The 26,808-nt window shown below is 46.5% G+C and overlaps 1 protein-coding gene and 4 pseudogenes across 1 annotated transcript in view; 4 read left to right on the top strand and 1 right to left on the bottom strand.

Moving 5' to 3' along the window:
• R3HCC1 (R3H domain and coiled-coil containing 1) overlaps positions 1-26,808 on the bottom strand; it is a 35,378-nt gene that overhangs the window by 1,373 nt on the left and 7,197 nt on the right. Inside the window, exons 3-9 of the mRNA XM_066639667.1 lie at positions 13,897-14,274; positions 13,020-13,149; positions 12,163-12,300; positions 8,867-10,250; positions 7,268-7,440; positions 4,885-4,955; positions 2,409-2,504 (exon numbers count right to left, since the gene is read on the bottom strand). Coding sequence (XP_066495764.1) covers positions 2,409-2,504; positions 4,885-4,955; positions 7,268-7,440; positions 8,867-10,250; positions 12,163-12,300; positions 13,020-13,149; positions 13,897-14,274 — 2,370 coding nt within the window. The remainder of the gene's footprint in view (positions 1-2,408; positions 2,505-4,884; positions 4,956-7,267; positions 7,441-8,866; positions 10,251-12,162; positions 12,301-13,019; positions 13,150-13,896; positions 14,275-26,808) is intronic.
• Positions 6,541-6,657, top strand: LOC136662656 (5S ribosomal RNA; annotated as a pseudogene).
• Positions 26,065-26,183, top strand: LOC136662993 (5S ribosomal RNA; annotated as a pseudogene).
• LOC136662853 (5S ribosomal RNA) lies at positions 26,365-26,487 on the top strand (annotated as a pseudogene).
• LOC136662852 (5S ribosomal RNA) lies at positions 26,517-26,639 on the top strand (annotated as a pseudogene).

Raw genomic sequence — 26,808 nt, 5'->3', positions numbered from 1 at the left:
CCAGCTGAGCCTAGCTGCAAGTTATACACTTCCAAACCAAGCTCTTGCTGAAATAATAATACTGGCGTTGTGCTTTCTCAGCACAATATTATCTTGAAATATATGTACTGCACATATATTATCTACTACATTACATAAACCTATAATATAAATATTATCCCCATAGGGTAGATGGAAGAAAAGGGCTGAGAAGCTTGCCAAAGGGCACAAGTGAATTTATGGAAGATGCCAAATTCAAAACCTGGGAAGGCTTTGCAATTTGCGTCTCTGCCTGTTAGCCACAATGCGGGGCCAGCCCTCTCATCAGAAGCTCGACCAGAGAAGTGAAGGCAAACATGTCAGAAGCCAAAACTACTGCCTGCCTATTCCCCATCAGCCTGTTCTCTGTCCCTCACAAAGAAAGGGGGAGCAGGAACAATTGGTCACTAAGGGAGAGTAAGTTGAGACCAACGCAACAGAAAACTCGGAAGTGTGGCTTTCTTGCATGTTTGCGCAAGACTCCCTCTAGCCTTCTTTGCCTGTCTCTGGGGGAGTGGGGGGGATTCAGAATACAGTGTATGCACTACATGAATGTAACATGTAACCAGGCTCTCAGCTACCTTTCTATAGCAAGAAGACTTCTAGGTTTTGAATACAGGAATACAGTGCGACCTCTGTATCTATGGGGGATCTGTTCCCCCAAGCAAATAATGACATGGGGGGGCATGTAGCACACACCTACTTACCTGGGGGCTGCTCCCAGCCCTCTGGAGGCCGCATGGGGCCTCCACACACCTCAGAACACCTCCCCGACACAACCGGAAGTCAGTTCTGGTCTTCTAAGGCCCTCGAGCTATGAGTTTAGCACCCATGGATACTAACATTCAGATGCCAAGCCCACGGGTAAGGAAGGCCTACTGTATTCAAAAAATGCAGTTCTCCATCTATTATCTCATGTGGTACAGAAGGGGAAGAAAGGCAGCAACTCAGTGGAAGACCACATACAGTAGGTCCCAAGTTCAATCTTTGGCAAGTTTGGGAGAGACCCTGTCCAAGATCCTGGAGAGCCACTGACAGTTAGTGCAGATGATAATGAGCTAGACAGGTACAAGGCATGCCCAGGTACCAACCTGAGATAAGGTATCTTCCTGTGTTCAAACAGCTTGGAATACCAGTGGAAAGGAGCCCTCAACATTGGCTTTCATGGGAAGCCACCTTCTGCCGCCCGAGATGGGCCAAGGATCTGACTCCAGAGTTTCAGGCAGGGTCTTTCCCAGCCCTGCCTGCAGACAACATGGATAATCTGGGACAGCTGGCATGCAAAGGAGGTGCCCCACTGCTATAGCCAAGTAACTCTCAGAGGGATTAACAAAATAAAGGCAAAGAAAAAAAAATCTACCCAGAGCACTTCTATAGTGGCTTGTGTGTTGAATTTTGACCTGGAAGATCCAGGTTCAAACACCCTGTTCAGCCATGATGCTTCCTGGGTGACCTTGAGCAAGGGGCAAAAGGAGGGAAGGAACCATGTACACCACCCTGAACTCCTCGGAAGAAGGATGGTATAAATATCTGAATAATAAAATAAAATGAATATCAAACAACATGGGCACCCAACAAATCCTCCAGGTCTAAAGTGAGAAAGCAAGACTTAAGCTACACATTTATTTAAAATACCACCCCTCTAACACATGCACACATAGGCCAGCACCAGGCAAAACTGCACCCAAGGCAAAACTACTTGTAACCCTGAATATTTTTTTCCCCATAAGACTTTGTAATTGATTATATTCTATAATGCTATTGTGGTATTTATCTTAAAAAAATATGAATTGTCAGTTGCATTTTTTACATGGCTTTTAAAAAAACGAATTGTATAAAACTGTGCCCCCCTTAAAGATTAGTATTGCACCATTCTGAGGTCCACGCCTTAGGTGGCTGTCTGGTTATCCTAATGATCGCACTGGCCCTATACATGCCTCATCCACAAGGGAGAATGCAAGTCAGGCCAACCTCAAATCCTCGTTCAGGAAAATGGGTTCAAAAAAAGCCACCATGTCCTGCAAAAACTTTTTCATTCTGATATTTTTTGCAGAAAATGTCTTTGCCCTTCTGCATTTCGGAAGAGCCATTTGAAGACATAAGGAGCATGCAGGTACACACGAACACACTTCCCAGCTTTCTAGCAAAAACCCACAGCCTAAAAGGAAAAAAAAAAAAACTGGTTTATGTCCACCTAAGAAAGAACCCATGTATTTTTTCTATATATATGCTGGAACAGACATATAAGACTGTGGCCACAGCCGATAAAACACCCACAGCAAAGGGAAAGTCTCCTCTGGGTGCCAGGAACCTAGTGCCTGCAAACTGTGACGCCACTACACTTCCACCACACCAACTGTGGACCATTTCAAACACATCACGTCTCTTACTTGGCCGTTGAAGAGCCTTGATTTTTGACTGCCTTGTCCCATGGATCAAGGGCCGGATCTTTAGGGACTCGTAACTCTGTTCCAATGCTTGAGACGCTGCAAAGAGAGAGTTGCCAAGAGTTGGTTGCATTTTAGAGGAGTAGAAGCCTCTGTTAATCTACTACAAAGTCCTTCAGAGGGTTGTCCCAGGGAAAAAGTGGCATTAAAAGGGAGACTTGTCATAGCTTTGGAAAGAAAGGGGCCATCATCAAGACCCGACTTTTTGAAGTCGAAACCCAGTTATTTTCTAACATTAATTCCACCTGCTCCCCCCATTACTTTGGCCTATTACCATCTCCCGGCCATGTTGCCAACTATTTTAGGGAACTAATTAATCCAAGCAAGAGGCGGGCTTTTATGCTCGCCAGACTCAATATTTTTCCCTCTGCATTCCTTGAGGGTAGATTTCTTAATGTTCCGTTTGATAGCAGGATTTGCAAATTCTGCTCCCTGGAACCTGACACGGTGGTTCATATTCTGTGTAATTGCCCTGCTCTCCGAACACTTCATGATACCTTTCTTGATCCAATCCTGTCTGTCCTCTCTGGTTCAACTAATGATTCCCTGCGTTCCCTTTTGGAAGATATTTCTGTGGCTACCACTGATTTGGTTGCTGACTATTTGTTAGCTGTTTTAAGGAAAATATCCTCATGCGTTCCACCAACTTGAATTTTATGTTGCAGGCAGAACCTTGTTGTATAGATTGCATTTATTTTTTCCTATGTTTTCTGTGTCCTGTTAAAATTGTTTTAATGCCAATAAAGGTTCTCAAAATCAAAATCGAAAGAAAGGGGAATGAAATCTAGCAAGCCAAGACAGTAGCTCTCAACAAAACTCCCAGTATTAAACCGAAACCACCAGCTTTCTCAGTGCTGGTGGGAGAAAGATGAAGAGGTGGAAATCAAACACATGTGCATAGAACACCAAACCATACTTCCGTATTTGATGAGCAGGCTTCCCCTCCATTCAAATTCCTTCCCAGAAATTATGATTACTGCATCGTCAACATCTGTTAGCACTTCACACAGAGTGAAATGACAAAACTCTGCCCAAGGGGCTTACAATCTTGATACCGAGGGACACAGAAGAATGGAAGGTGACGGAGACAGAGGTAAACAGAGGGAGTGTATGCAACTCTTTCAGTTACAGGTACATAGTTTAGCTACGGTAGGGAAGAGAACGAGGGTGTGGTGTCCAAGGCTTACACTTCTTGTTTAGCTCAAAGCATATTATGTCTCCTATCAGATCATCTGAATTGGTCAACCATGGTTTGTGCTAAATAGGAAGTCAACAAAGGAATTCAAGTGCGAGTGGGAGGGGGGGGAAGGTAGAGGGAGCACGCACAAGCCCAACACTGCTCATGAAACACCATGTTATGATTTGGCACTGTATGAGAACCAAGCTGCAGTGAAGAAGGGGCACCTGGCTAATTTTTGCCCTTCTTAACATCTAATTTCTCCCAGGCGTTGGGAGGAACAAGTAAAAAAATCAGCCACACAGAAATAAATTACAGGTGGGGAAAGACAGCCAACAGTTCTTCCTTCGCTGTGTGTACAGTGGGCCCCTTTTCCACAGGCTCGGCATCCACAGATTTGAATATTTGTGGATGCAGAGTACACGGCTGGGGGGAGGGGTGGCCTCAGAGGACCTCCTGGACACAACTTCTGGTTCAAACTAGCAACTTACAGTCACATCCAGAGACTTTCTGAGGAGTAGCCTCTGCAGCTGCAGCACTGAGTGGGCTCAGCCATAGATTTTGTTATCCGTAGAATTTGTTGCCTGGAAGGGGCCTGGAATAGAACCTCCCGTGGGTATTGAGGGCCTCCCCCCCGTATCCAACTTTTATTTCTTCCAACGTTTCTTGCCAAGAGACAGAGAAGACAAGATTTGTAAACCTGTAGAATCCTCACAGAGTGTCTAACAACGGTTTCCAAATCCCTAATCAGACTTGGGAACATTGTGTTTGCAGAGGGGGGCAGGGGGAAGCCCCCATAGTGCAGCAGTGATCGTGGCACCACAGGGACCCAAGAGGTCCAATAGGAAAATGTAAGTGGGCTCTGACCACTGATCAGAACTTTGTGCACCCACGGGGAGGCTTGCAGAGGAGGCTATGAGACTCTCAGACCCTGCCGGAAGCCAGCACAACCCCCCAGGTAAGGTTTAAATCCCCTGGGTCTCCACGATTGCTGCAGTGCTATTGGGGCACCCATTTCTGGGCCACTGCCCTTAAGGGGGAATGGTCCATTTCCCAATGGGTTGAGACCCACCAGTTTGGGAATCACTGGTGTATAATGTGCAGCCAGGTCCATATGCTCACATCAACCTGAGCAGCAGGAAGAGCACAAGACAGCATTTGGCAAAAGCGTAGCACAGTCATGTTCAGCACATGAGAAGGGCAACCCCATAGTTACAGCCACTCTTGCAAAAGCCACCTTACCTGCCACGAAACTGGAGAAGATCCCTAGAGCATGAGTGTCATCGACCCACTGTAACTTAAACCCACTCTCTCTAAAAAAGAAAAGAAAAAAAGCAGCATTTATTGGTTATCAAAAAGCCACATATGGATCCACCAGAACATATCATTCCACACACTCCAAATACAGTAGGTATAGGTTTCGCAGGCACACCAGGCAAGCTTTCAGAAGTCTCATCATAAGGATAAACCAGCTTTCTTCCGTCACCGTAGTGCATGTACAGTTCCCAGTCAGTCTCTGATCTAGGCATGTTAAGACCCAGACCTGTATAGCTCCAGCAAGGCTGCCACATCAATACACATAGCCCAGCTTTAGCTGGTGCACCAGCTATGGCTGTACCTGAGCCAGCAGGACCTGGCTAAGGAGATCCATGGCTTGGTGACATCTTGATTAGACGACTGTAATGTGCTCCACATGGGCCTGCCCTTGAAGACAATTTGGAAATTATAGTGCAGGACAGGGGTGCTCACACTTTTTTGGCTCGAGAGCTACTTTGAAACCCAGCAAGGCCCGGAGATCTACCAGGGGAGAAGGAAGCGTCTGACAGACACCCCCTTTGATGTATGGAGTCTAGTCCGTTTCATCAGTTTTGTTGCTGCATGCCTGAAGAGCAGCTAAAGAGTTTCAGTGTCAGTTTAGTGTCAGCTAAATATGTCAGTTTCATCTAGTCACTAGACGAAACTGACATATTAACAGTTTGGAGAGACAGGGCTCTGCGATCTACTCATTTTGCCTCGCAATCTACCAGTAGATCGCGATCCACCTATTGAGCACCCTTGGTGCAGGATATGGCAGCTCACATGGTTGCTGGGGCTCGGCAGTTCGACTTTACAGGGCCACCACTGCAGCAACTGCCCTGGCTGCTGATCCAAACCCAATTCCAGGTGCTGGTGTTAACCCTTTACGGCCTGGGACCAGGGTACTTCAGGGACCTGCACTCCCATATATCATGGCCCAGTCTCTAAGACAGAAGTTCCCAAACTGGTGCATTGTGATGACCCAGCCAGGGAGGCCTGTCTCTGCCCCCTTAAAAGCTAGGGTGATGGTGAAGGCAGTGAAGCAATTGCCACAACCGTGCTGCTGCCAGGGACAAAAAGGTGTTTGTTTTTTTTAAAACTTACCCTCTGAAGGGTCCAGGGAGCCTGCAACCCCTCTGCAGGGCTTCCTGCACCTGCAAATGGCTGTATATAGTGGGAAAAGGCCATCTCCAGTTTTCATCACAAAACCAGAAGTGGCCCTTTTCCACTATTTACAGAGGTTTGGAGGCACTTGGAGCCCTCCACGGGGGTCTGAGGGCTCTGCTGACCCTCTGGGGGGCCAGCACTGCCACAGGAGAGTAAAGAAAATGCTTTTGCCCACAGCAGTGCAGCTTTCGCCCCTCCCCTGCAAGCACTTATAGCAGTTCCTAAACTCCCAGAGAGTTTGGGAACTGCTGACCTGAGCTCATCTGAGGGGGCCTGCCTTGGGCATAACTGTTAGTAAGAGGCGGCCAAGAAGCAGGGCTATTTCTGTGGTGGCACTGGAGCTATGGGACTCCCTCCGTCATGTGCTAAGAACAGCCCCTCATTAGAGGTATTCTGGCAAGAGCTGAAGACATTTTTATTTCAGCTACCATTTTAGGATGGGGCTGTTACCCTGCACATGCCCAATCTCGTCTGATCTTGGAAGCTAAGCAGGGTCAGGCCTGGTTAGTACTTGGATGGGAGACTGCATGGGAATACCAGGTGCTGTAGGCTTATACCATAGTCTTTCGAGACTGAAGGTTGCCAACCATCTCCCTATACTGAACACTATCTCCTGATCTTGTCTGATCTCGGAAGCTAAGCAGGGTCAGGCCTGGTTAGTACTTGGATGGGAGACTGCATGGGAATACCAGGTGCTGTAGGCTTATACCATAGTCTTTCCAGACTGAAGGTTGCCAACCATCTCCTTATACTGAACACTATCTCCCAATCTCGTCTGATCTCGGAAGCTAAGCAGGGTCAGGCCTGGTTAGTACTTGGCTGGGAGACCGCCTGGGAATACCGGGTGCTGTAGGCTTATATCATAGTCTTTCCAGACTGAAGGTTGCCAACCAGGTGCATGGGGAGAGTTTTTTTTTTAATTCTTGCTGCTGGTGACATTATGACTTTTATGGTTTTAATGCTGCTTTGGCTTTGCTTTAGAGGCTTGCTTTGGAAGTTATTTAAACAGAGTTCCCATCCCCAGTTGATCACATCTCATTTGAAACCAAGGTTTAGGGCCAGCCCCACCATCAGGCAAGCGTAGCTGCCATCACGTTTACAGTGGAGGAGGACAGGTTCTGCCTTGGGCCAGAAACAAAAAAGCCTTCAGATGATTTCTTACTGGAACTCTGTGAAAGCCTCCAGAAGGTGTTCAGTTTTCAGCAAGGGTGAAAAATCATAGATCTCTATTACGTGTCCAAAATCTCCCTCATTGATCTGTGCCTCCCCGTAGCTGGAGTAATCAAACTGGATCTTCTCAATGCTGATATCCTTTATGGTCAAATAATTTGTGATCTGGAAAAAGAGAGAGAAAAGTTTGCAGGAGCAAGAAATATTCGTAAAGACAAAAAGAAGAAACATCCAGCCATCCAAACTACCCCAGGGTTAGTTTATGCAATCAGCAGAATCATGCCGTAAAAACTGATCCTGGACTCCAACACTTCTGGGGGAGAGTTGCGCATCTTTGTGTTCTAATTTTTCCCCATGTTGGGAATTTTTGAGAATATCCGGCAGAAGGTTTCCACCCAGCTCCTCACTGAACTTGTTTTGAGGAGGAGTGAGGAGTTCCACCCTGCCATAAGGGAACATTCAAAACATGTAACTGTCCCTTCTCCAGTTTTAAGCGGTACGGTCCAGAAACCATTTTAGCCACTCCTTGCTGCTGATTGGTTAAAATCAGCACTGAGACTCAGAACTAAGGGGAAGTTTCACATAGGAATTTATCCTACGTGGTGTTGGAGGACACCTCTTTCCCTAAGTTCTGACCACAGCCCATCACAAGAGTGGGCAGCCTGCCTCACAGTTGCTCTGCACCCTCCTTCCCCAAAACATGCCTCTGTTGGAAGGCCAGGCAGCTTCACAGCCACATATTGCCCACTGGCATACCATCCCAGCCATCTCCACTTCCAGTAGGCTGGGCCAGCTGTAGCAGGGCCATCTTGCCACTGTGGCCATGGGTCCAAATGCCACCCACGAAACTGCAAAGCACCACCAGCAGTGGTAGTGCCACTAGTTAAAAGGTTTGGTCTAAAGCAGTGATTTTCAACCAGTGTGCCATTGTACATTGGTGTGCCATAGGAGGGAGAGTCATTTATTAGTAAGGCCTCTAGGAGATGCAAGCCCCTCCCTCCACCAGTATGCCTTGTCAATTGTCAAAAAATGCACTGTGAGATGAAAAAGGTTGAAAAATGATGCCTTTAGAGCAGCTAATCTTTCAGTTTACCAGTAACCTCTCACAATATTTTGGACTGGCACGCATGAGGTCACCAAGAAGGTTCAAAGCGTACAGCCAGCATTAATATTCTGCCGAGACGGAATATGGGCTTGCAGATCAAATGGTGCCATGATCAAATGGTGCCATGATCAAATGGTGCATTCCCTACACCACTACTAGAGAATCCAATCAGGATCCACTACCACACCCTGCTAATTATAAAATAATTATGGGGCTTTGTTGAAAACACTGTTTTTGAAACGAAAAAGAAGAGTGAATCTTTACGCACAGAGGAAAACGGCAAACTGGAGCTTGCGCCAAACCAGGGTGGGAGGGAATCGCAGCACAGGAGAGAGGAGAGAATGTGCAAGGCCAAGGGTCCTTAAAGGTGCATACACAGAGCACCAGACCATGGCTTGCCATGATATCCAGGCAAGCCATGGCAGGATATCATCCAGGCATGATATCCTGCCCTCTCAGGAACAAGATCATTAAGTGAACGGTTACCTCTTGCAAGAGTTCAGCACAGCAGTCGTCTTCGAAGACACTGTCCTTCTCTCCTGTCATGGAGCTCCCCACACTTCTGTCTCCCGCAGACAGCTCCAGCCTGGGCCACTGCTGACCTTCCATGTCTACCGTCTCTCTCTCCTGACCTTCAACCACTAGGTTCGTTTTGCCATTATCCAATGCAGAGGTATTTAAGCAGAGGAGGGTCCGAGGCTCTACCACCGATTGATCTGTGCAACATCCCAGGACTGGAGAGGCTGCTGATTCCAGCAAGGGGGCATGAGTATGGCTTTGGTCCAGGAGGTCACTGCAAGGCTCAGCATGGCTGTGTTCCAAGAGGGAAGCAGCGGCACTGCTCTTATCCTGGGTTTCCAACAGAGACACGTCTGTGTCATTTTGGCATGCGGTAACATCCTCGGGGCCCTGTTCCGACAAGGGCTGCGTGTTGCTATGTCCCATTCCACTGGCACATGTACAGTCATCATTCCAATCTTCTGAGATGACGGTATCATTGCAGCATTTCAAGAGGACGGCATCCGTCACCTCCCTCGTGCAGCATTCGGGGAGGGGTGGGGACATGTTACTTCCTGGCCTGGAAGGATGCAGGCTGCCTTCTCCCAGGTCTTCCAGGATGGGATGGGTTTTGCTCACTTCCAAAAGAATACCCGGAGTATTCTTGCTCTGGTCCTCTGGCACACCCACAGGTCCACTTTCTTCCAATGGAGCATCACCTTTGTCCAGCAAGTCTGAGGTTTCGAGAGACTCTGATATCAAAGGAGCCACACTGTCTTCACACTGACTTTTCAGTACGGCCACGTCTTGGCTGCTCTCTGCATTGGCCACCTGCTTGACATTACTTTGGCCTTCCTGATCCTGCGGCTCAGGAGCAGATTCTGACACAAGGGAACGCAGGGGCTCCACGGGCCTCTCGCTAGTTTTACTACCAGACTCCAAATCTTTTGTCAACATCTCTCTGGGGCTTTGAACCTCTGGATATTCTGCCCCGGGAGCAATATGGCTTGGTAATCTCTGGGCACCTGGAACCTCTTCAGTGGTGCACATAGTGCTAGTCGTTTTGAGTGCATTGTCCTCACTCGACTCAAAGCTCTGGGGTTCAGCTCCAAACACTTCCAAGCCTTCCTTTCTAGTGCCCTCAGGCCTTGTGCGCATTGCCCTTGGGACATACAAGGCTCTGTCTGGCTTCTTCCGCGGCTGTCTCCTGCCCCGGCCGTTCCCCCTCCGGGTCTGAGAGTTGTCAGCCAGTGGTTCGATGCGCCGCAGCCGTCCTCTAGACCTGCCACCTCGACCTCTTGATTGGGGAGGGTGGCTTGAGATTGAGGTGCTGCTGATGGAGCCATCTGGATCGTTGGGTTCATCCGGTAACCTACCCCAGGACAGGAAGAATCAAAGAGTATAGACATACGTTCCAGGGCTGAGACTGCTCGCTTTCAGGGGAGGAATTTTTTTAAAAAAGTGGAAGAACGTTCTGTACTACTGAATCCACCTACAACTTGGCTCTAGACCCAAATGTGGGTCGCAACCTGATTTTTGGTGGGTCACATAGCAAGGAGCAGAACCTCCAATGAAAACATGGGTGATTTCAATGAAAACATGGGTGATCCAATGAAACACAGATGATCAGACAACTAAGGGCTTCAAGCCCTGAGGTTACTCAAAAATCAGACAGCTACTAATGACCTTGCTCAGTTAATTACTAATTAACTTGCTCAGCTCCTGCAATTTGCAAGCACATGTAAGTAGAGGGAGGTAAAGAAATAAAAAAAATAAATACATTTTTTTCTAGTTCTCTCTTAAAACTCATAAGAGAGATGAGATGAGATGGGATTCTAGGTGAGTCCCAATAGAGTGTTGTTTTAAAAAGTAGGTCCTGGTGCTAAAATGTTTGGGAACCACTGCTCTAGACTTCTTGGCTTAGAAGCAAGCCCCACCGAATTGCTCATATTCCAAAACATGAGTATTGGAGCCTTTCATGCTCTAGAACAGTGGTCTCCAAACCATGGACCACTGCTCCCTGGAAAACCCGTCCCTGGCATGAACAGAGCTTACCATTTCACAGGGAAGTCTCATATCCACCTTCCCAATCTCCCCAGAACCTTCGCGTCCGCCCAGAAATCAGGGCACAGAGCCTGCTGAGGCAACGAGCAATGGAAGTGACTGCCCAGCGTGAGGTTCTGGGAAGACTAAGAAGGAAGATGTGAGGCTGCTCTGTGAAACGGTAAGCTCCTGCTGCCGTCTGGCACCAGATCTAGCCCGCAGGCCAGGGTTTGGTGCCCACTGCCTTAGAATAACCCTCAGAGGGCAAGGGAAGGCACCAGGATGCAGGTCTCTTGTTATCTGGTGTGCTCCCTGGGGCGTTTGGTGGGCCACTGTGAGATACAGGAAGCTGGACTAGATCCAGTGGGGCTGTTCTTATGTTCTTATGAACTTAAAGGCTAGCCAATTTATTTCAGCACAACCTTTCATGGACCACAGTGAACTGCACAAAGGCTTCGTCTGATTAAATGAATGGTCGCCACATCTCAAAAATAACATAGTGGAAATGGAAAAGGTGCAAAAGATAGCGACTAAAATGATTACTGGGCTGGGGCACCTTCCTTATGAGGAAAGGCTATGGTGTTTGGGCCTCTTCAGCCTGGAGAAGAGATGCCCGAGGGGGGACATGATTGAGACATACAAAATGATGCAGGGGATGGACAGAGTGGATAGAGAGATGCTCTTTACACTCTCGCATAACACCAGAACCAGGGGACATCCATTAAAATTGAGTGTTGAGAGGGTTAGGACAGACAAAAGAAAATATTTCTTTACTCAGCGTGTGGTTGGTCTGTGGAACACCTTGCCGCAGGATGTGGTGACGGCATCTGGCCTGGATGCCTCTAAAAGGGGATTGGACAAGTTTCTGGAGGAAAAATCCATTACGGGCTACAAGCCATGATGTGTATGTGCAACCTTCTGATTTTAGAAATGGGCTATGTCACATGCAAGGGAGAGTACCAGGATGTAGGTCTCTTGTTATCTGGTGTGCTCCGTGGGGCATTTGGTGGGCCACTGTGAGATACAGGAAGCTGGACTAGATGGGCCTATGGCCTGATCCAGTGGGGCTGTTCTTATGTTCTTATGAACTGGTCATCCACTCTGTCTTTCTGCTCATCTTTGCATAAGCCAGAGAGGTCACAACAACTACAGCTTGACTTTCAAGTGGTTTACATTTGACACACAGCCAGGCTTTTAAGATACAAAGTGTGCGGAAGGGCTCGCAAGTGTGGGCTTCCAACCTTATTGCCGAGTGACAGACCACTGTTCTCCTCCTCCATCCTTCCCCAACAGAAAAACTGCTCAGCAGGTCAACGTCATCCACGGTCCTGTGGATCAAGTACCGGAGTCGACTGGACAAGGGTGGAAACAAGAGGACTCTGAAGAAGAAACCAAGAGACATGATACAGTAGAGTCCACATCAAGGAGTCCAGCACTCTAATGCATCCCCATTGGGTTATTCTAAATCTAAGTCCCTAGGTACCCATGGGGGTTTGGTTCCACCACCACCCAGTGGATACAGATATCAGCGGATACTGGAGTCCCTTTTAAAAGTGTTTTTAAACATTAAAACTCAGAAAGAAAATAGACTTCCCTACCTTCGCACTGCAAAATCACGCCATTTGAAGGACAGTCTTCTGTGTTCCTGCAAGTCACTTCTGGTTTGCAGCAACCAGGGAGCCTTCGCCCTGGCTCATCCCAGCATGCATTGCATGACCCAGAAGTGGCTTAAAGGGGCACTGAAGACTGCCATGCCATTGTGCCATGCACAATTTTGCAGCCCAAAGGTACAGATATTCAAATCCACTGATGCCTGCTGATAAGGAGCCACACTGTACTTGTCAATGCAACAACAGCCCCATATCCTTCCCCAGTTTATCCCGGCCTCCATTTTTCTCCCCTCCCTCCACTCTTGCTTTGGTATTAGATTGCAAGCCCATGAGGGCAGGGACCTCTCAGGAGTCTGTCACACGGATGATGCTCTTTACAAAGCCAAAGGTGATGATAAAATTCTTTTCCAAAGAGATGGAGGGGGTGTTGGTGTGTGCAAAGGTACATCCCCAAGCAGGCTCCCAAACCACAGGCCCTCCTTACTTACTTCTCCAGCTGGTTCTGAAGGAGAAAGTGGTCCAGCTCCTCCACGATCTTGCTGACGAAGTCATTCTCAGTGGCGGACAGGAATATGCCATCTAAGCAACGCAGTGCCAGGGTGACGGCTGGGTGGCAACCTGTCAGGTGCAGACAAAGAGGGTGAGAGAGAAGCAAGAGGGGTAGACTGGGCAGAGCAAGAAGGTGCACCAACTTACAGAGGCATGCCCTCCCAATGGCATAGCTAGAGGGGGTGCAAGGCACTAAATTTGGCAGGGAGCCTCACTGTGGCATGCAAGGGGTCCCTCCCCTTTGGAGCCATTCCAGGTGAGGGGGAGCAAAGGGGAGGGTCCCTTGCACACCACAGTGAGGCTCCCTGCAAAACTTAGTGCCTTGCACCCCCTCTAGCTACACCACTGCCCCCCCTTCCCACCAATGCATACAAAAAGGAATCAACCCTACAAGACCAGGGGGGCCAACCACTACACATTACATCCAACACAAACCCCCCCTCCCGTTCCTCTTTTGTGCGTGCCATGCAGCAAAAGCCCAATCCTATGCATGCCTACTCAGAAGAAAGTCCCATGATAGTCAATGGGGGGGGGGGGCTGACTCCCAGGTAAGTGCGGATAGGACTGCAACCTCAGAAACGCAGCCTATGCATGCCTACTCAGAAGTAAGTATGATCATCAATGGGGCTTACTCCCAGGAAAGTGTGGATAGGATTGCAGCCTGAGAGCCCCAGCTTGTGCATGGCTACTCAGAAGTAAGCCCCATGATAGTCAATGGGGCTTACTCCCAGGAAAGTGTGGCTTGACTGCGGCCCAGACCCCTTCCACCCGCCCCCGAGAGGCGCTTCCAGGCGCACACGCAGCCACGCCACCCACCCAGGGGGGCTCCCGGTCCTGGATGCGGCTGCGCTGCGGGGGACCTGCAGCCTCCTCCCTCCGCGATCCCGGCGGATGCACGCAGTGGATGCCCAGGATCCTCCGGGGGGCGAGCGGAGCCGGCCTGGAGACGCAGCAGCTCCTCCGGGAGGTGCGCTTTCCGGGCAGCTCCGCCCTCCCGCTTCCCCGGGGCGGCGACGGCTCCGACGGCTCCTCCCCCGCCCTCGCGGGCTCCAGTCCCGGCCGCCGCAGCCCAGCAGCGCAGACCCCCCGCTGCAGGCTCGGATCGTGCGCAAAGCTTGCGCGCCGCCGCCCCAGAGCAGCCCCTCCGCCCAGGGAGCCGGGGGTCCGCTGCATCCGGCTCTGGGAAGGAGCCTCCTGTATGGAGGCGGGGAGAGGAGGGACCAGGCACCCCAAAAAGGAGGCACCCCAAAAAGGCACTCTTTATGGGGACGTGGGGAAGCGGTTTGGGCAGGGAGACCAGATGTCATCAGAACTGTAAAGGAGGGACCAGGCACCCCAAAAAGGCCCCCTTTATGGAGACGTGGGGGGGGCGGTTTGGGCAGGGAGACCAGATGTCATCAGAACTGTAAAGGAGGGACCAGGCACCCCAAAAAGGCCCCCTTTATGGAGACGTGGGGGGGGCGGTTTGGGCAGGGAGACCAGATGTCATCAGAACTGTAAAGGAGGGACCAGGCACCCCAAAAAGGCCCCCTTTATGGAGACGTGGGGGGGGCGGTTTGGGCAGGGAGACCAGATGTCACATCATAACCGCAAAGGAGGGACCAGGCACCCCAAAATGTAGGAGATCCCAGAAAAATGTAGGCTATGACAACATAAAAGCCATGGATTTTATGTGGTTAATGTAAACCAGCCATTTTCAAACAGTGCGCTGTGGCAAATGGTGTGTCGCAAATGGTGCACAGGTTTGCCACAGGAATTTGGGATTAGGATCATTTGGGCCATTGGGGGATACAAGCCCCCCCCCAAGCCCCCCACCAGCTGCATGATGTACCTGGTCAATTATCAAAAAGCTGAGGGTGTGACTTGACAGTTTTAGCAATTGTTGACAATTTCACACATTGTCATTGTGCCCTGATGAAAAGGTTGAAAAATTGCTGATTTAAATACTATATTACTTATTATTAAATTTAAAAGTATACTACATATAGTTTATTAGTTATAATTTATTAATTGCAATATAGTATTGATATATTAGAGACACTGAGAAAGGCTCAAGGTGTTGTAGCCATGGGATGCAAGTGTCACTGAAAACATCACCTTAAACATTTGATAACCCCTTATTAGAGAACTTACTGGATCTTCAGGGTTGAGAGAGGTACTTTCTTAAAGCTGGTTCTCTTCTCTCTGTGGTCACCTCTCCAAGAATCTTCCCTCATTCCAGAACACCCATTGTTTATCTTAAAGGGCCAGCATGAGCAGGCTGCCAGTAGCATAGCTAGAGGGTGTGCAAAGCACTAAGTTTTGCTCTCGCAACCCCGAATGGCTCCGAAGAGGGGGGGGCTGCTTGCATGCCTCCGTTTTGCAGGCACCCTGCAAAACAGTGCTTTGCACCCCCTCTAGCTATGCCAGTGGCAGCCTGCTTATCCGACTTTGGAGATCTGCAAACAATCCACAAGCAGAGCCGGCCTGTCTATGAGGGCAACTGAGACACTTACCTCAGATGCTGGATTGGGGGGGGTGCTACCTGCTTCTGTCCACTTGCCTCTGCCTCTCCCTTGTTTTGCAAAGGAAGAAAGTGGAAGAGGAACTGTACAGAGTGTTGGGCTAGTCTAGTGCAATGGTTCTTTAACTTTTTAGTACCGGGACCCACTTTGTTGGGGCCCACCGGATGTGATGACATTGACCTGGGAGTTATGTCACTGGCTGGAAGTGACATCATCAAGAAGGATCACTAGCTGGAAGTGACATCATCAAGAAGGATAAAATTTAACACCCCCCATATGACAAAATCAAATTCCCCAAACATCCCAAAGACTATAATCCTATCCATACTTAGCCAGGAGTAAGCCCCACTGACTATCACTGTTAAAAGCATATATAGTACATAGTAACCTGTTAAAATTACAAACCTGTAACATTTCCCCAAATGCTGTCACATACCATGGAAGCCCATACACATTGAAATGAATGGGGACCCAGTAGTGGGTCCCAACCCACAGTTTGAGAAATGCTGGACTTGAGTTTTTCCACCTCTAGGAGGAGGAGTAGAACCAACTGTTGTGCCCCCCCCAAGGTGGCACTTTGCAGATTGCCTTAGGCACCAGGTGGTTTGGGTCCTAAGGTATTCAATGATTTGCAGTTGGATTATAATTAAAGCTGTTGTGTTTATTTTTTAAACTTGTGTTTTCCCTATGAAGAAGGCTTGATATGGACAGCGACATAGAGAAAGAGAAAAATTTAAACTATATAGTGGGCCCTTGGTATCTGTGGGGGATCCATTCCAGGACCCTCCCCCTCGGATACCAAATTCCATGGATAATGAAATCCGTGGGGGCTGGGCACATGCCATAATAATAATAATTATTATTATTATTATTATTATTATTATTATTATTATTATTATTATTATTTCTTTCTTGGTCTTCAGATTTCTCCTCAGACTTTATTCAAGGCGGTTTACATAGGCAGGCTGATTAAATCCCCGTAGGGATTTTTACAATTGAAAGAAGGTTCTTTCTTTCAAGAACCACAACATTCAGATGTTTCTTTCTGATCTGGTCGCAACATTCTGGCCTCCATCCTCCCACGCTCAGAGCAGATGGAATAACTCGGCTCAGCTTGTCAGCTGCTTCAAGGTCGCACGGTGCCGGTGGCCTCAAACTGGCGACCTTCAGATGTTATCTTCAGGCAAATGGAGGCTCTACCCTCTAGACCAGACCTCCTGCCCAGACCTCCAGACCTCCTAATTGCTGGAGAACCTCCCTGTGCCTCAGAACCCCTCCCAGATGCAACAGAAAGGCACTTCAAGTCACGTCCAGGAGGTCTTCTGAGGCTTTCAGCCATGGACCCAGAATCTACAGATAGTAAAATCCGTAGATGCGGAGCCTGCGGATGAAGTGGGCCCATTGTGCACTTTAATACCAGAAAATGACAGTAACTAAGACTGCCTTGTAAAGACAGTTCCTCATCAGGAATGGTGTAACAATATGAGATACACAAAGAGTTGCAGCTAACTTTGCTTTAACTCGATAGCTCGGCCGACCTTTGCGTTAGGAGTAAAGCAGAGAGCCTGCCTGCAAATATTTGGGCTATATTACAAACAAAAAATAAAAATGAAAAATGTAGAAAATCAGTGTTGGAAACAAAACCCAAGCACCATCTGAAAGAAGGTACATATACGTACAATAGCATTTCATTGCAATACTTTCCCTGGTAGGGGTGTGGATTTCAGCTGGACAGATTAATCGGCTGGCTGTTTTCACAAAAAGAGGGTTCAGTGCCAACAAATCAAAATTTAGATGACAAAAACTTGGATGCTAAAGAACAAATGCATCTGTTATGGATATTGCTTCATAAAAATGATTGCTGTTAGCTAACCATAAACTCAGCACTCAGATATGTTGCAGAGCAGAAACCATGTTCATTTCTTTCAACAAAACAAATCCTCCAGGCCACAGACAACAGTCTGTAAAATGTATCACCAGGACTCAAATTCTATGTGCTTACAACCCCACTATTTCCTACTTCCTTTGGAATCTTTCCACTGCACACCTATTTATTTATTTATTTACACTATAAACTTTTTATAGCTTAGAGAGTTTTATAGTATAGTTTTATAGTATAGAGAGGAAACTGAATGCCTTCCACATGCGCTGCCTCCGACACATTCTCGGCATCACCTGGCAGGACAAAGTTCCAAACAACACAGTCCTGGAACGTGCTGGAATCCATAAGAACATAAGAACAGCCCCACTGGATCAGGCCATAGGCCCATCTAGTCCAGCTTCCTGTATCTCACAGCGGCCCACCAAATGCCCCAGGGAGCACACCAGATAACAAGAGACCTCATCCTGGTGCCCTCCCCTGCATCTGGCATTCTGACATAACCCATTTCTAAAATCAGGAGGTTGCGCATACACATCATGGCTTGTACCCCATAATGGATTTTTCCTCCAGAAACTTGTCCAATCCCCTTTTAAAGGCGTCCAGGCTAGACGCCAGCACCACATCCTGTGGCAAGGAGTTCCACAGACCAACCACACGCTGAGTAAAGAAATATTTCCTTTTGTCTGTCCTAACCGGCCCAACACTCAATTTTAGTGGATGTCCCCTGGTTCTGGTATTATGCGAGAGTGTAAAGAGCATCTCCCTATCCACTCTGTCCATCCCCTGCATAATTTTGTATGTCTCAATCATGTCCCCCCTCAGGCGTCTCTTTTCTAGGCTGAAGAGGCCCAAACGCCATAGCCTTTCCTCATACGGAAGGTGCCCCAGCCCCGTAATCATCTTAGTCGCTCTCTTTTGCACCTTTTCCATTTCCACTATGTCTTTTTTGAGATGCGGCGACCAGAACTGGACACAATACTCCAGGTGTGGCCTTACCATAGATTTGTACAACGGCATTATAATACTAGCCGTTTTGTTCTCAATACCTTTCCTAATGATCCCCAGCATAGAATTGGCCTTCTTCACTGCCGCCGCACATTGGGTCAACACTTTCATCGACCTGTCCACCACCACCCCAAGATCTGTCTCCTGATCTGTCACAGACAGCTCAGAACCCATCAGCCTATATCTAAAGTTTTGATTTTTTGCCCCAATGTGCATGACTTTACACTTACTGACATTGAAGCGCATCTGCCATTTTGCTGCCCATTCTGCTAGTCTGGAGAGATCCTTCTGGAGCTCCTCACAATCACTTCTGGTCTTCACCACTCCAAAAAGTTTGGTGTCGTCTGCAAACTTAGCCACTTCACTGCTCAACCCTGTCTCCAGGTCATTTATGAAGAGGTTGAAAAGCACCGGTCCCAGGACAGATCCTTGGAGCACACCACTTTTCACCTCTCTCCATTGTGAAAATTGCCCATTGACACCCACTCTCTGCCTCCTGGCCTCCAACCAGTTCTTAATCCATGAGAGGACCTGTCCTCTAATTCCCTGACTGTGGAGTTTTTTCAGTAGCCTTTGGTGAGGGACCGTGTCAAACGCCTTCTGAAAGTCCAGATATAATAATGTCCACAGGTTCTCCCAAATCCACATGCCTATTGACCTTTTCAAAGAATTCTATAAGGTTCGTGAGGCAAGACTTACCCTTACAGAAGCCATGCTGACTCTCCCTCAGCAAGGCCTGTTCATCTATGTGTTTTGAGATCCTATCTTTGATGAGGCATTCCACCATCTTTTGCGGTACAGATGTTAGGCTGACCGGCCTATAGTTTCCCGGGTCCCCCCTCTTTCCCTTTTTAAAAATAGGCGTGACATTTGCTATCCTCCAATCTTCTGGCACCGTGGCCGTTTTGAGGGACAAGTTGCATACCTTAGTCAAGAGATCTGCAACTTCATTCTTCAATTCCTTAATAACTCTTGGGTGGATGCCATCAGGGCCCGGTGACTTATTGATCTTTAATTTATCAGTGAGGTCTGAAACATCTCTTTTAACCTCTATCTGACTTAACTCCTCGGTCAGGAGGGGCCGTTCGGGCAGCGGTATCTGCCCGAGGTCTTCTGCCGTGAAGACAGATGCAAAGAACTCATTTAATTTCTCTGCCATCTCTCCTTTTATCTCCCCTTTCCCTCCCTCACCATCCAGAGGGCCAACCGCTTCTCTGGAGGGTTTCCTGCTTCTAACATATTTGAAGAAGCTTTTATTATTCCCCTTAATGTTGCTGGCCATGCGTTCCTCATAGTCTCGCTTGGCCTCCCGTATCATCTTCTTACATTTCTTTTGCCACAGTTTATGTTCCTTTTTATTCTCCTCATTAGGGCAAGACTTCCATTTACGGAAGGAAGCTTCCTTGCCCTTCACAGCCTCTCTAACTTGGCTGGTTAGCCATGTGGGCACCCTCCTGGATTTAGTGGAACCCTTCTTTCTTTGCGGTATACACCTCTGCTGGGCCTCTATTACTGTTGTTTTAAGCAGCCTCCATGCACTCTGGAGAGATTGGACTCTTTTTACCCTCCCTTTCAACCTCCTTCTAACCAGCCTCCTCATTTGAGGGAAGTCCGCCCGTCGGAAGTCAAGGGTTTTTGTTAGAGACTTGCCTGGTATTCTTCCCCCAACGTGCACGTCAAAACGGATCGCAGCATGATCACTGTTCCCCAATGGCTCAGTAACGTTTACATCTCTAACCAGGTCCTGCGTACTGCACAATATTAAATCCAGAGTCACCTGTCCTCTGGTGGGCTCCGTGACTAGCTGATCTAAGCCACAGTCATTTAGCACGTCAAGAAATCCGGTTTCCTTATCATGACCAGAACACAAATTGACCCAGTCAATATGAGGATAATTGAAGTCCCCCATGATTACAACCCTGTCCCTCCTTGTCACCTCCCTGATCTGTTTCCTCATTTCAAGGTCCCCATCAGATTTCTGGTCTGGAGGACGATAGCACGCCCCCAGTATTACATCGCTGCACAAGCCTGGTAATTTAACCCACAGAGATTCTACGGTGGAGTCGGACCCACCTTCAATCTCTACTTTGCTGGATTCTATCCCTTCCTTAACATAAAGGGCCACCCCACCTCCAACACGCCCCTGCCTGTCCCTCCTGTAGAGTTTATAGCCCGGGATTGCGGTATCCCACTGATTCTCCACATTCCACCAGGTTTCCGTTATGCCCACTATGTCAATGTTTTCCCTTGTCACCAGACATTCCAGTTCTCCCACCTTTGCTCGTAGACTTCGGGCATTCGCATAAAAGCATAAAAATCCCTAGCATGTATGCACTGCTGAAACAGAGACACCTGCGTTGGTTCAATCATGTCGTGAGAATGGATGATGGCCGGATCCCAAAGGATCTCCTCTATGGAGAACTCGTGTAAGGAAAGCGCCCTACAGGTAGACCACAGCTGCGTTACAAGGACATCTGCAAGAGGGATTTGAAGGCCTTAGGAGTGGACCTCAACAGGTGGGAAACCCTGGCCTCTGAGCGACCCGCTTGGAGGCAGGCTGTGCAGCATGGCCTTTCCCAGTTTGAAGAGACACTTGGTCAACAGACTGAGGCAAAGAGGCAAAGAAGGAAGGCTCATAGCCAGGGAGTCAGACCAGGGACAGACTGCACTTGCCCCCAGTGTGGAAGGGATTGTCACTCCCGAATCGGCCTTTTCAGCCACACTAGACGCTGTTCCAGAACCACCATTCAGAGTGCGATACCATAGTCTTTCGAGACTGAAGGTTGCCAACAACAAAAACTTTTTAACTCTGGGACCCACTTTTTGAATGACAATCTGTTGGGATCCACTGGATATGATGTCATTAACCTGGAAGTGATGTCATGGCCAGGACTGACATCATCAAGAAGAAAGTTTTAAAAAAAAACCTGTATGACAAAATCAAATGTAATTAAGTAAAAGTTTATAAGTTTAGAAATTTATTTAAAATTAAGAACCCTCTTAACTCTTCCAAGCAGTTGCTGATCTGTTTATAAAAATTCCCCAAGCATCCCAAAGGCTGCAGTCTATCTGCACTTACCTGGGAGTAAACCCCATTGACAATCATTGTTAAAAGCCTATACATAGTAGCTTATTAAAAGTACATATCTGTAACATTTCTCCAAATGCAGTCAGATCCCATGGTAGCATCAAGTCTAATACATTAAAAATAAAATGTGCATTGAAATGAATGGGGACCCACCTGAAATTGGCTTGCGACCCACCTAATGGATCCCGACCCACAGTTTGAAAACCACTATTTCTATTTTTACATAGTAGACCAGGAACTGGACTTTAACTTGGAAGAGCCAGGTTCAGATTCCCACGTAACCCACTCTGGGTGACTCTGGGCCAGTCTCTCTCTCTCTCTCTCTCTCTCTCTCTCTCACCTACCTCACCTCTCAGCCTCACCTACATCACAGGGTGAGGACAGGGAGGAGAGGAACTATGTACGCCACTCTCTGGTGTCCATAGTTCCCTTGGAGGAAGGGTGGTATAAAAATGTGGATAATAAATAATGGGACACAGAGATTTTAATTTGCATCCCTATTGAGGTGAACACTAGAAGGCACAACCAAACCAAATCTCACCAATGCTGGCAAGGAAAGGAAAGCAAAATTGGCCTCCTGCAGTCACCTTCATTTGCAGGTAAAAAGTGCAAGCAGGAATTGACAGGTTAACGGAATACCAGGAAAAATGTCTGAGAGCTGCAGAAATTCCATGTAAACTGCTCTGTATTTCAAGGCCTGCTGATTGGTTAATACTGATTAATTTTTACTTAACACACTACAGAGGCAGTCTTGAGTTTGAGTCTCACATGTAAAGGGAGGTGTGGCAGTAGCTCCACTTTAGTTACCCGTAGTTAGTCTCATTTGTTAAGACATTTATACTTCACCTTTACACACACACACACACACACACAGGTGCCCAAGGCAGGTTGCAATAAAACATTCCTGGAACAACACAACATTTAATTAAACAATAGAATGGACACAGTAAAACAGCAGTAAATTCCATGATAAAATCATACTTTGTGCTTAATAGCTCCCTCGCATGCTTAATATTTACTATAACATTACCTCTCCTCCGAGGTCCTCCTCACCACCAAGTTCCTCCTCACTTTACTTTTATGTAAATTGCTTTGTAAACTTTTGTGGAAAATTAGTATCTAAATAATAATGTTATCCTGGACCATAATGTGACATAGGTTAGGCTGAACTTAAGAGTGACTAGCCCAATGTCATCTGGGCTTCATGTCCTGGCTGAGCAAGGGATCTGAATTCTGGTCTTCCCCAGTCAAGAACAAAACAATTACATAAGAAGGCAGGGTTGTGGAACATAGCATAAGAACTGACTTGGCAAATCAGGCCAAAACATCAATTTATTTTTTATTTTTTTAATAATGCTTTATTTATTTATTACAGATACAGGTAAGGAAAATTGGATAGACTTAGGGCTAGGACTACATAGGTTACACAAGGGTGGTGGCCATTGATTACAACAAACATTAATCCAAACGAAATTAATAATCAATACAAAAATTATCATATTCATTAACCCAACTGGTTAATACTTTAACATTCCATATTTTTCCTCTAACTTTATCTATCCCATCATAAAAAAAAACACACTTCAGACTTTTACTTATACACTCTTCTTACCACTAAACTAGTCTCTAAAATAAAATCTTTCTTATCTAATTCTTAATTTCTAATATCACATCTAAAAAAGAAGTCTCCGATTACAATGGTATTACCCCCTTCAATATCTCTTATAACATATTATACATCATTTTCCATAACTATCCAATCAAAAAAGGCTTCAAATTTTTACTTATAGACTCTTCTTACCACTAAACTAACCTCTAAAATAAAATCTCTTATCTGATTCTTAATTTCTAATATCACAAATCTAAAATCACAAATATCACAAATATCACACATCTAAAAACAAATATCTCCAATTACAATGGTATTATACTTCGCTTATCCACCACATATTTATTAACCCAAAATACAGGTTTAATATTTTCTCCAAAATAAATTGACATCTATAATTTATTTTATTTACCTTCCCTTTTATAAAATAACCCTTTTATTTATCTTAATACCACTTTAGTTTACACAATACTTATATTCAAAATTTGCAGTTCCATCTAATTTATTTCATATATTTACCACTTTAATTTTCACGATACTTATATTCCAAATTCCCTTTTCATCCACTTTAATTTAATCTAATTAATAAAATATTTATCTTAATACCACTTAATTTCCACAATATTTATATTTCAAATTTTCATTTGCATCTATTTTAATTTAATATGATTAAAAAAAATTCTATTTATTATTCAGCCATTTTGACCTTCTTCTTATTGTTTACTTTGTACTCTATCTTATTGGTGTTCCCTCTTAGTCCTCCGACTGATTCTTCCACTTCTTCTTTTTCTTCTTAAGTCCCCCCTCTGTTTTTCTTTCTTCTTTTTCATTCTGTTATTCTTGAATTCAATCCATAAATTCTTCCTCTTCTTGAGACAGCTTGCTCTCTGAACATTTCCTCTTTTTTCTTCCTTAAGATTCTCAGTTATTATGACAATTGCTTCTTCCATCTCGTGTCCCATTTCAAAATACTCCACTTCTTTAACTTCACCTGACATCTGATCCATTCTTTTTTCTTCTCTATTGTTTATAATCTGTTCGCGAGAGTTTACAAGGGAGGAGCTTATTTGCCCAATTTGTTCAGAGAGTTCTCTGACTTGTTGCTCCATTTCTCTTCTAAAATCCATCACAAAATCCACCAACAAGGCCTGGCTTTCACGATCATCTTTTAGATTTTCAAAAGCCATTTTTATCAACACCAACTCGAACCACTTCCTGCAGGGCTACTTTCTAATTTTGTATCCAGGGCTAGTTTCCAAATTTTTATATCCAAAAAAAGTCAATCAAATCCACACAGTCAAATTAGGTTAGTATGCCTTTAAATGACCAAAAGAAAAAAAAATTCAAGCCTCTTGCTGAGAAACCAAAAGTAGTAGTGTCCATTCTTAAATAAAGGCTTTTTGCTGGGAAAATGAAAGTAGACTTTATTTCCTTCGTTGAAGATTACTTATTTATTTCTCTTCGGTACATACCATTAAAAAAATATATATAATCTTGTACTTACTCCAGCAGGGGAAATACCAATTCACCTATTCCCCCCCTGGGTGGCTAACGGCCATTGTGAATAATCTTGAATTATCTCCTCCTCCTCCAGACTTCTTACTTACAGTTCTCAGTAAAACTTTTTAACAAGCCAAGTTCACTCACACTTAATAGCTTTTTTCGCTGCGATGTTGTTGTATCTAGGCCATGGGAGGACGGATTCTCAGCTTTCTGAGCTTCTCCAAGATGGTGCCCGGGATAGATATGATTCAGCACAGAGCAAAACAGACAGAAATCCTTGAAATTGCCTAAGGACCCCCCCATTCAAGCTCTCAGCTCTTCGTACCGTCTTCCTGGCACCGAAGCGTGCCTTAGTTGTTTAGGCACATGAAAACACATCTATTTCCGCAGTCTCTTCAGGAGCCCCCAAAGTTCACTGCAACTTCGCTGAGAGTTAGCTCCACCCCCCCAAACATCCATTTAGTTCAGGGTTCTGTGGGCAATGGTGACCAACCAAGTACTTCTGGCAGCTCATAAATACAGGCTAAGCTTTGAGATTCCCTCTCTCTCCCCCACATCTCCCCTTAAGTCATCTTTTTGTTAACCTTAAGGACAAACAAGGGGTGATATGTAACACATAATCTTGCCGCTACACAGGGACCTGCTCCAGATTGGAACCATGGTGTAGAGGTAGAACAGTGATTTTCAATCTTTTTCATCTCATGGCACACTGACAAGGAGATAAAATTTTCAAGGCACACCATCAGTTTTTTGAGCATTGACAAGGCACACATTGCTCCTGGTAGAGGGCTCAAACGGCCTTACTAATAAATGACCCTCCCCAGATTCCCATGGCACACCTGCAGACCATCCACAGCACACCAGGGCACAGTGGTTGAAAATCGCTGAGATAGAGGATGGTTAAATCTTTCATGCCATGCTGTTCTCCTGTGGAAAATCACACCCAAGCTGCTATGTGCCCCCACTGGTGTCATGTTCTACAATGGCACTTTCAGAAACTCACGGCTATGGAGGGGCTCCTGAATAAAATCAGACTGAGGAAAAGTGAATTAGTGAAGCGAATTAGAATTTATAACATTCTTACAGGAAAAAATTTGACTTGAGACAGGGCTTTTAATCACACTGCAGTGTCCATTCACTTAAGCTTGGCTATGAGGTGTATCATCATGGGTTGCAAATGGCTACCATGCTGTGTGTGTGTGCGGCCCAAATCCCAACCATCTTTCCAGCACTGGCATAGCGGTGCCAATGAGACATGTGCTGCATCCTGCAGTTGGGTGGCATTCAAGGAGGCCTCCTCGAAGTACGGGAATGTTTGTTCCCTTACCTCGGAGCTGCATTGTCCTTATGTCAGTGCTGGAAAGTGGGCGAGGATTGTGCCCTGTGTATGTGTGTACACACTACTGTTACCCTGCCCATGCCCGATCTCGTCTGATCTCGGAAGCTAAGCAGGGTCAGGCCTGGTTAGTACTTGGATGGGAGACCGCCTGGGAATACCGGGTGCTGTAGGCTTATACCATAGTCTTTCAAGACTGAAGGTTGCCAACCATCTCCCTATACTGAACACTATCTCCTGATCTCGTCTGATCTTGGAAGCTAAGCAGGGTCAGGCCTGGTTAGTAATTGGATGGGAGACCGCCTGGGAATACCGGGCGCTGTAGGCTTATACCATAGTCTTTCAAGACTGAAGGTTGCCAACCATCTCCCTATACTGAACACTATCTCCCGATCTCGTCTGATCTCGGAAGCTAAGCAGGGTCAGGCCTGGTTAGTAATTGGATGGGAGACCGCCTGGGAATACCGGGTGCTGTAGGCTTATACCATAGTCTTTCAAGACTGAAGGTTGCCAACCATCTCCCTATACTGAACACTATCTCCCGATCTCGTCTGATCTCGGAAGCTAAGCAGGGTCAGGCCTGGTTAGTAATTGGATGGGAGACCGCCTGGGAATACCGGGTGCTGTAGGCTTATACCATAGTCTTTCAAGACTGAAGGTTGCCAACCATCTCCCTATACTGAACACTATCTCCCGATCTCGTCTGATCTTGGAAGCTAAGCAGGGTCAGGCCTGGTTAGTACTTGGATGGGAGACCGCTTGGGAATACTGGGTGCTGTAGGCTTATACCATAGTCTTTCG

Source organism: Tiliqua scincoides, chromosome 11 (assembly GCF_035046505.1).
Source record: "Tiliqua scincoides isolate rTilSci1 chromosome 11, rTilSci1.hap2, whole genome shotgun sequence".
Lineage (NCBI taxonomy): Eukaryota > Metazoa > Chordata > Lepidosauria > Squamata > Scincidae > Tiliqua > Tiliqua scincoides.
The sequence above is the reverse complement of the archived record's forward strand: the minus strand, read 5'-3'. Positions and strand labels throughout refer to the sequence as shown.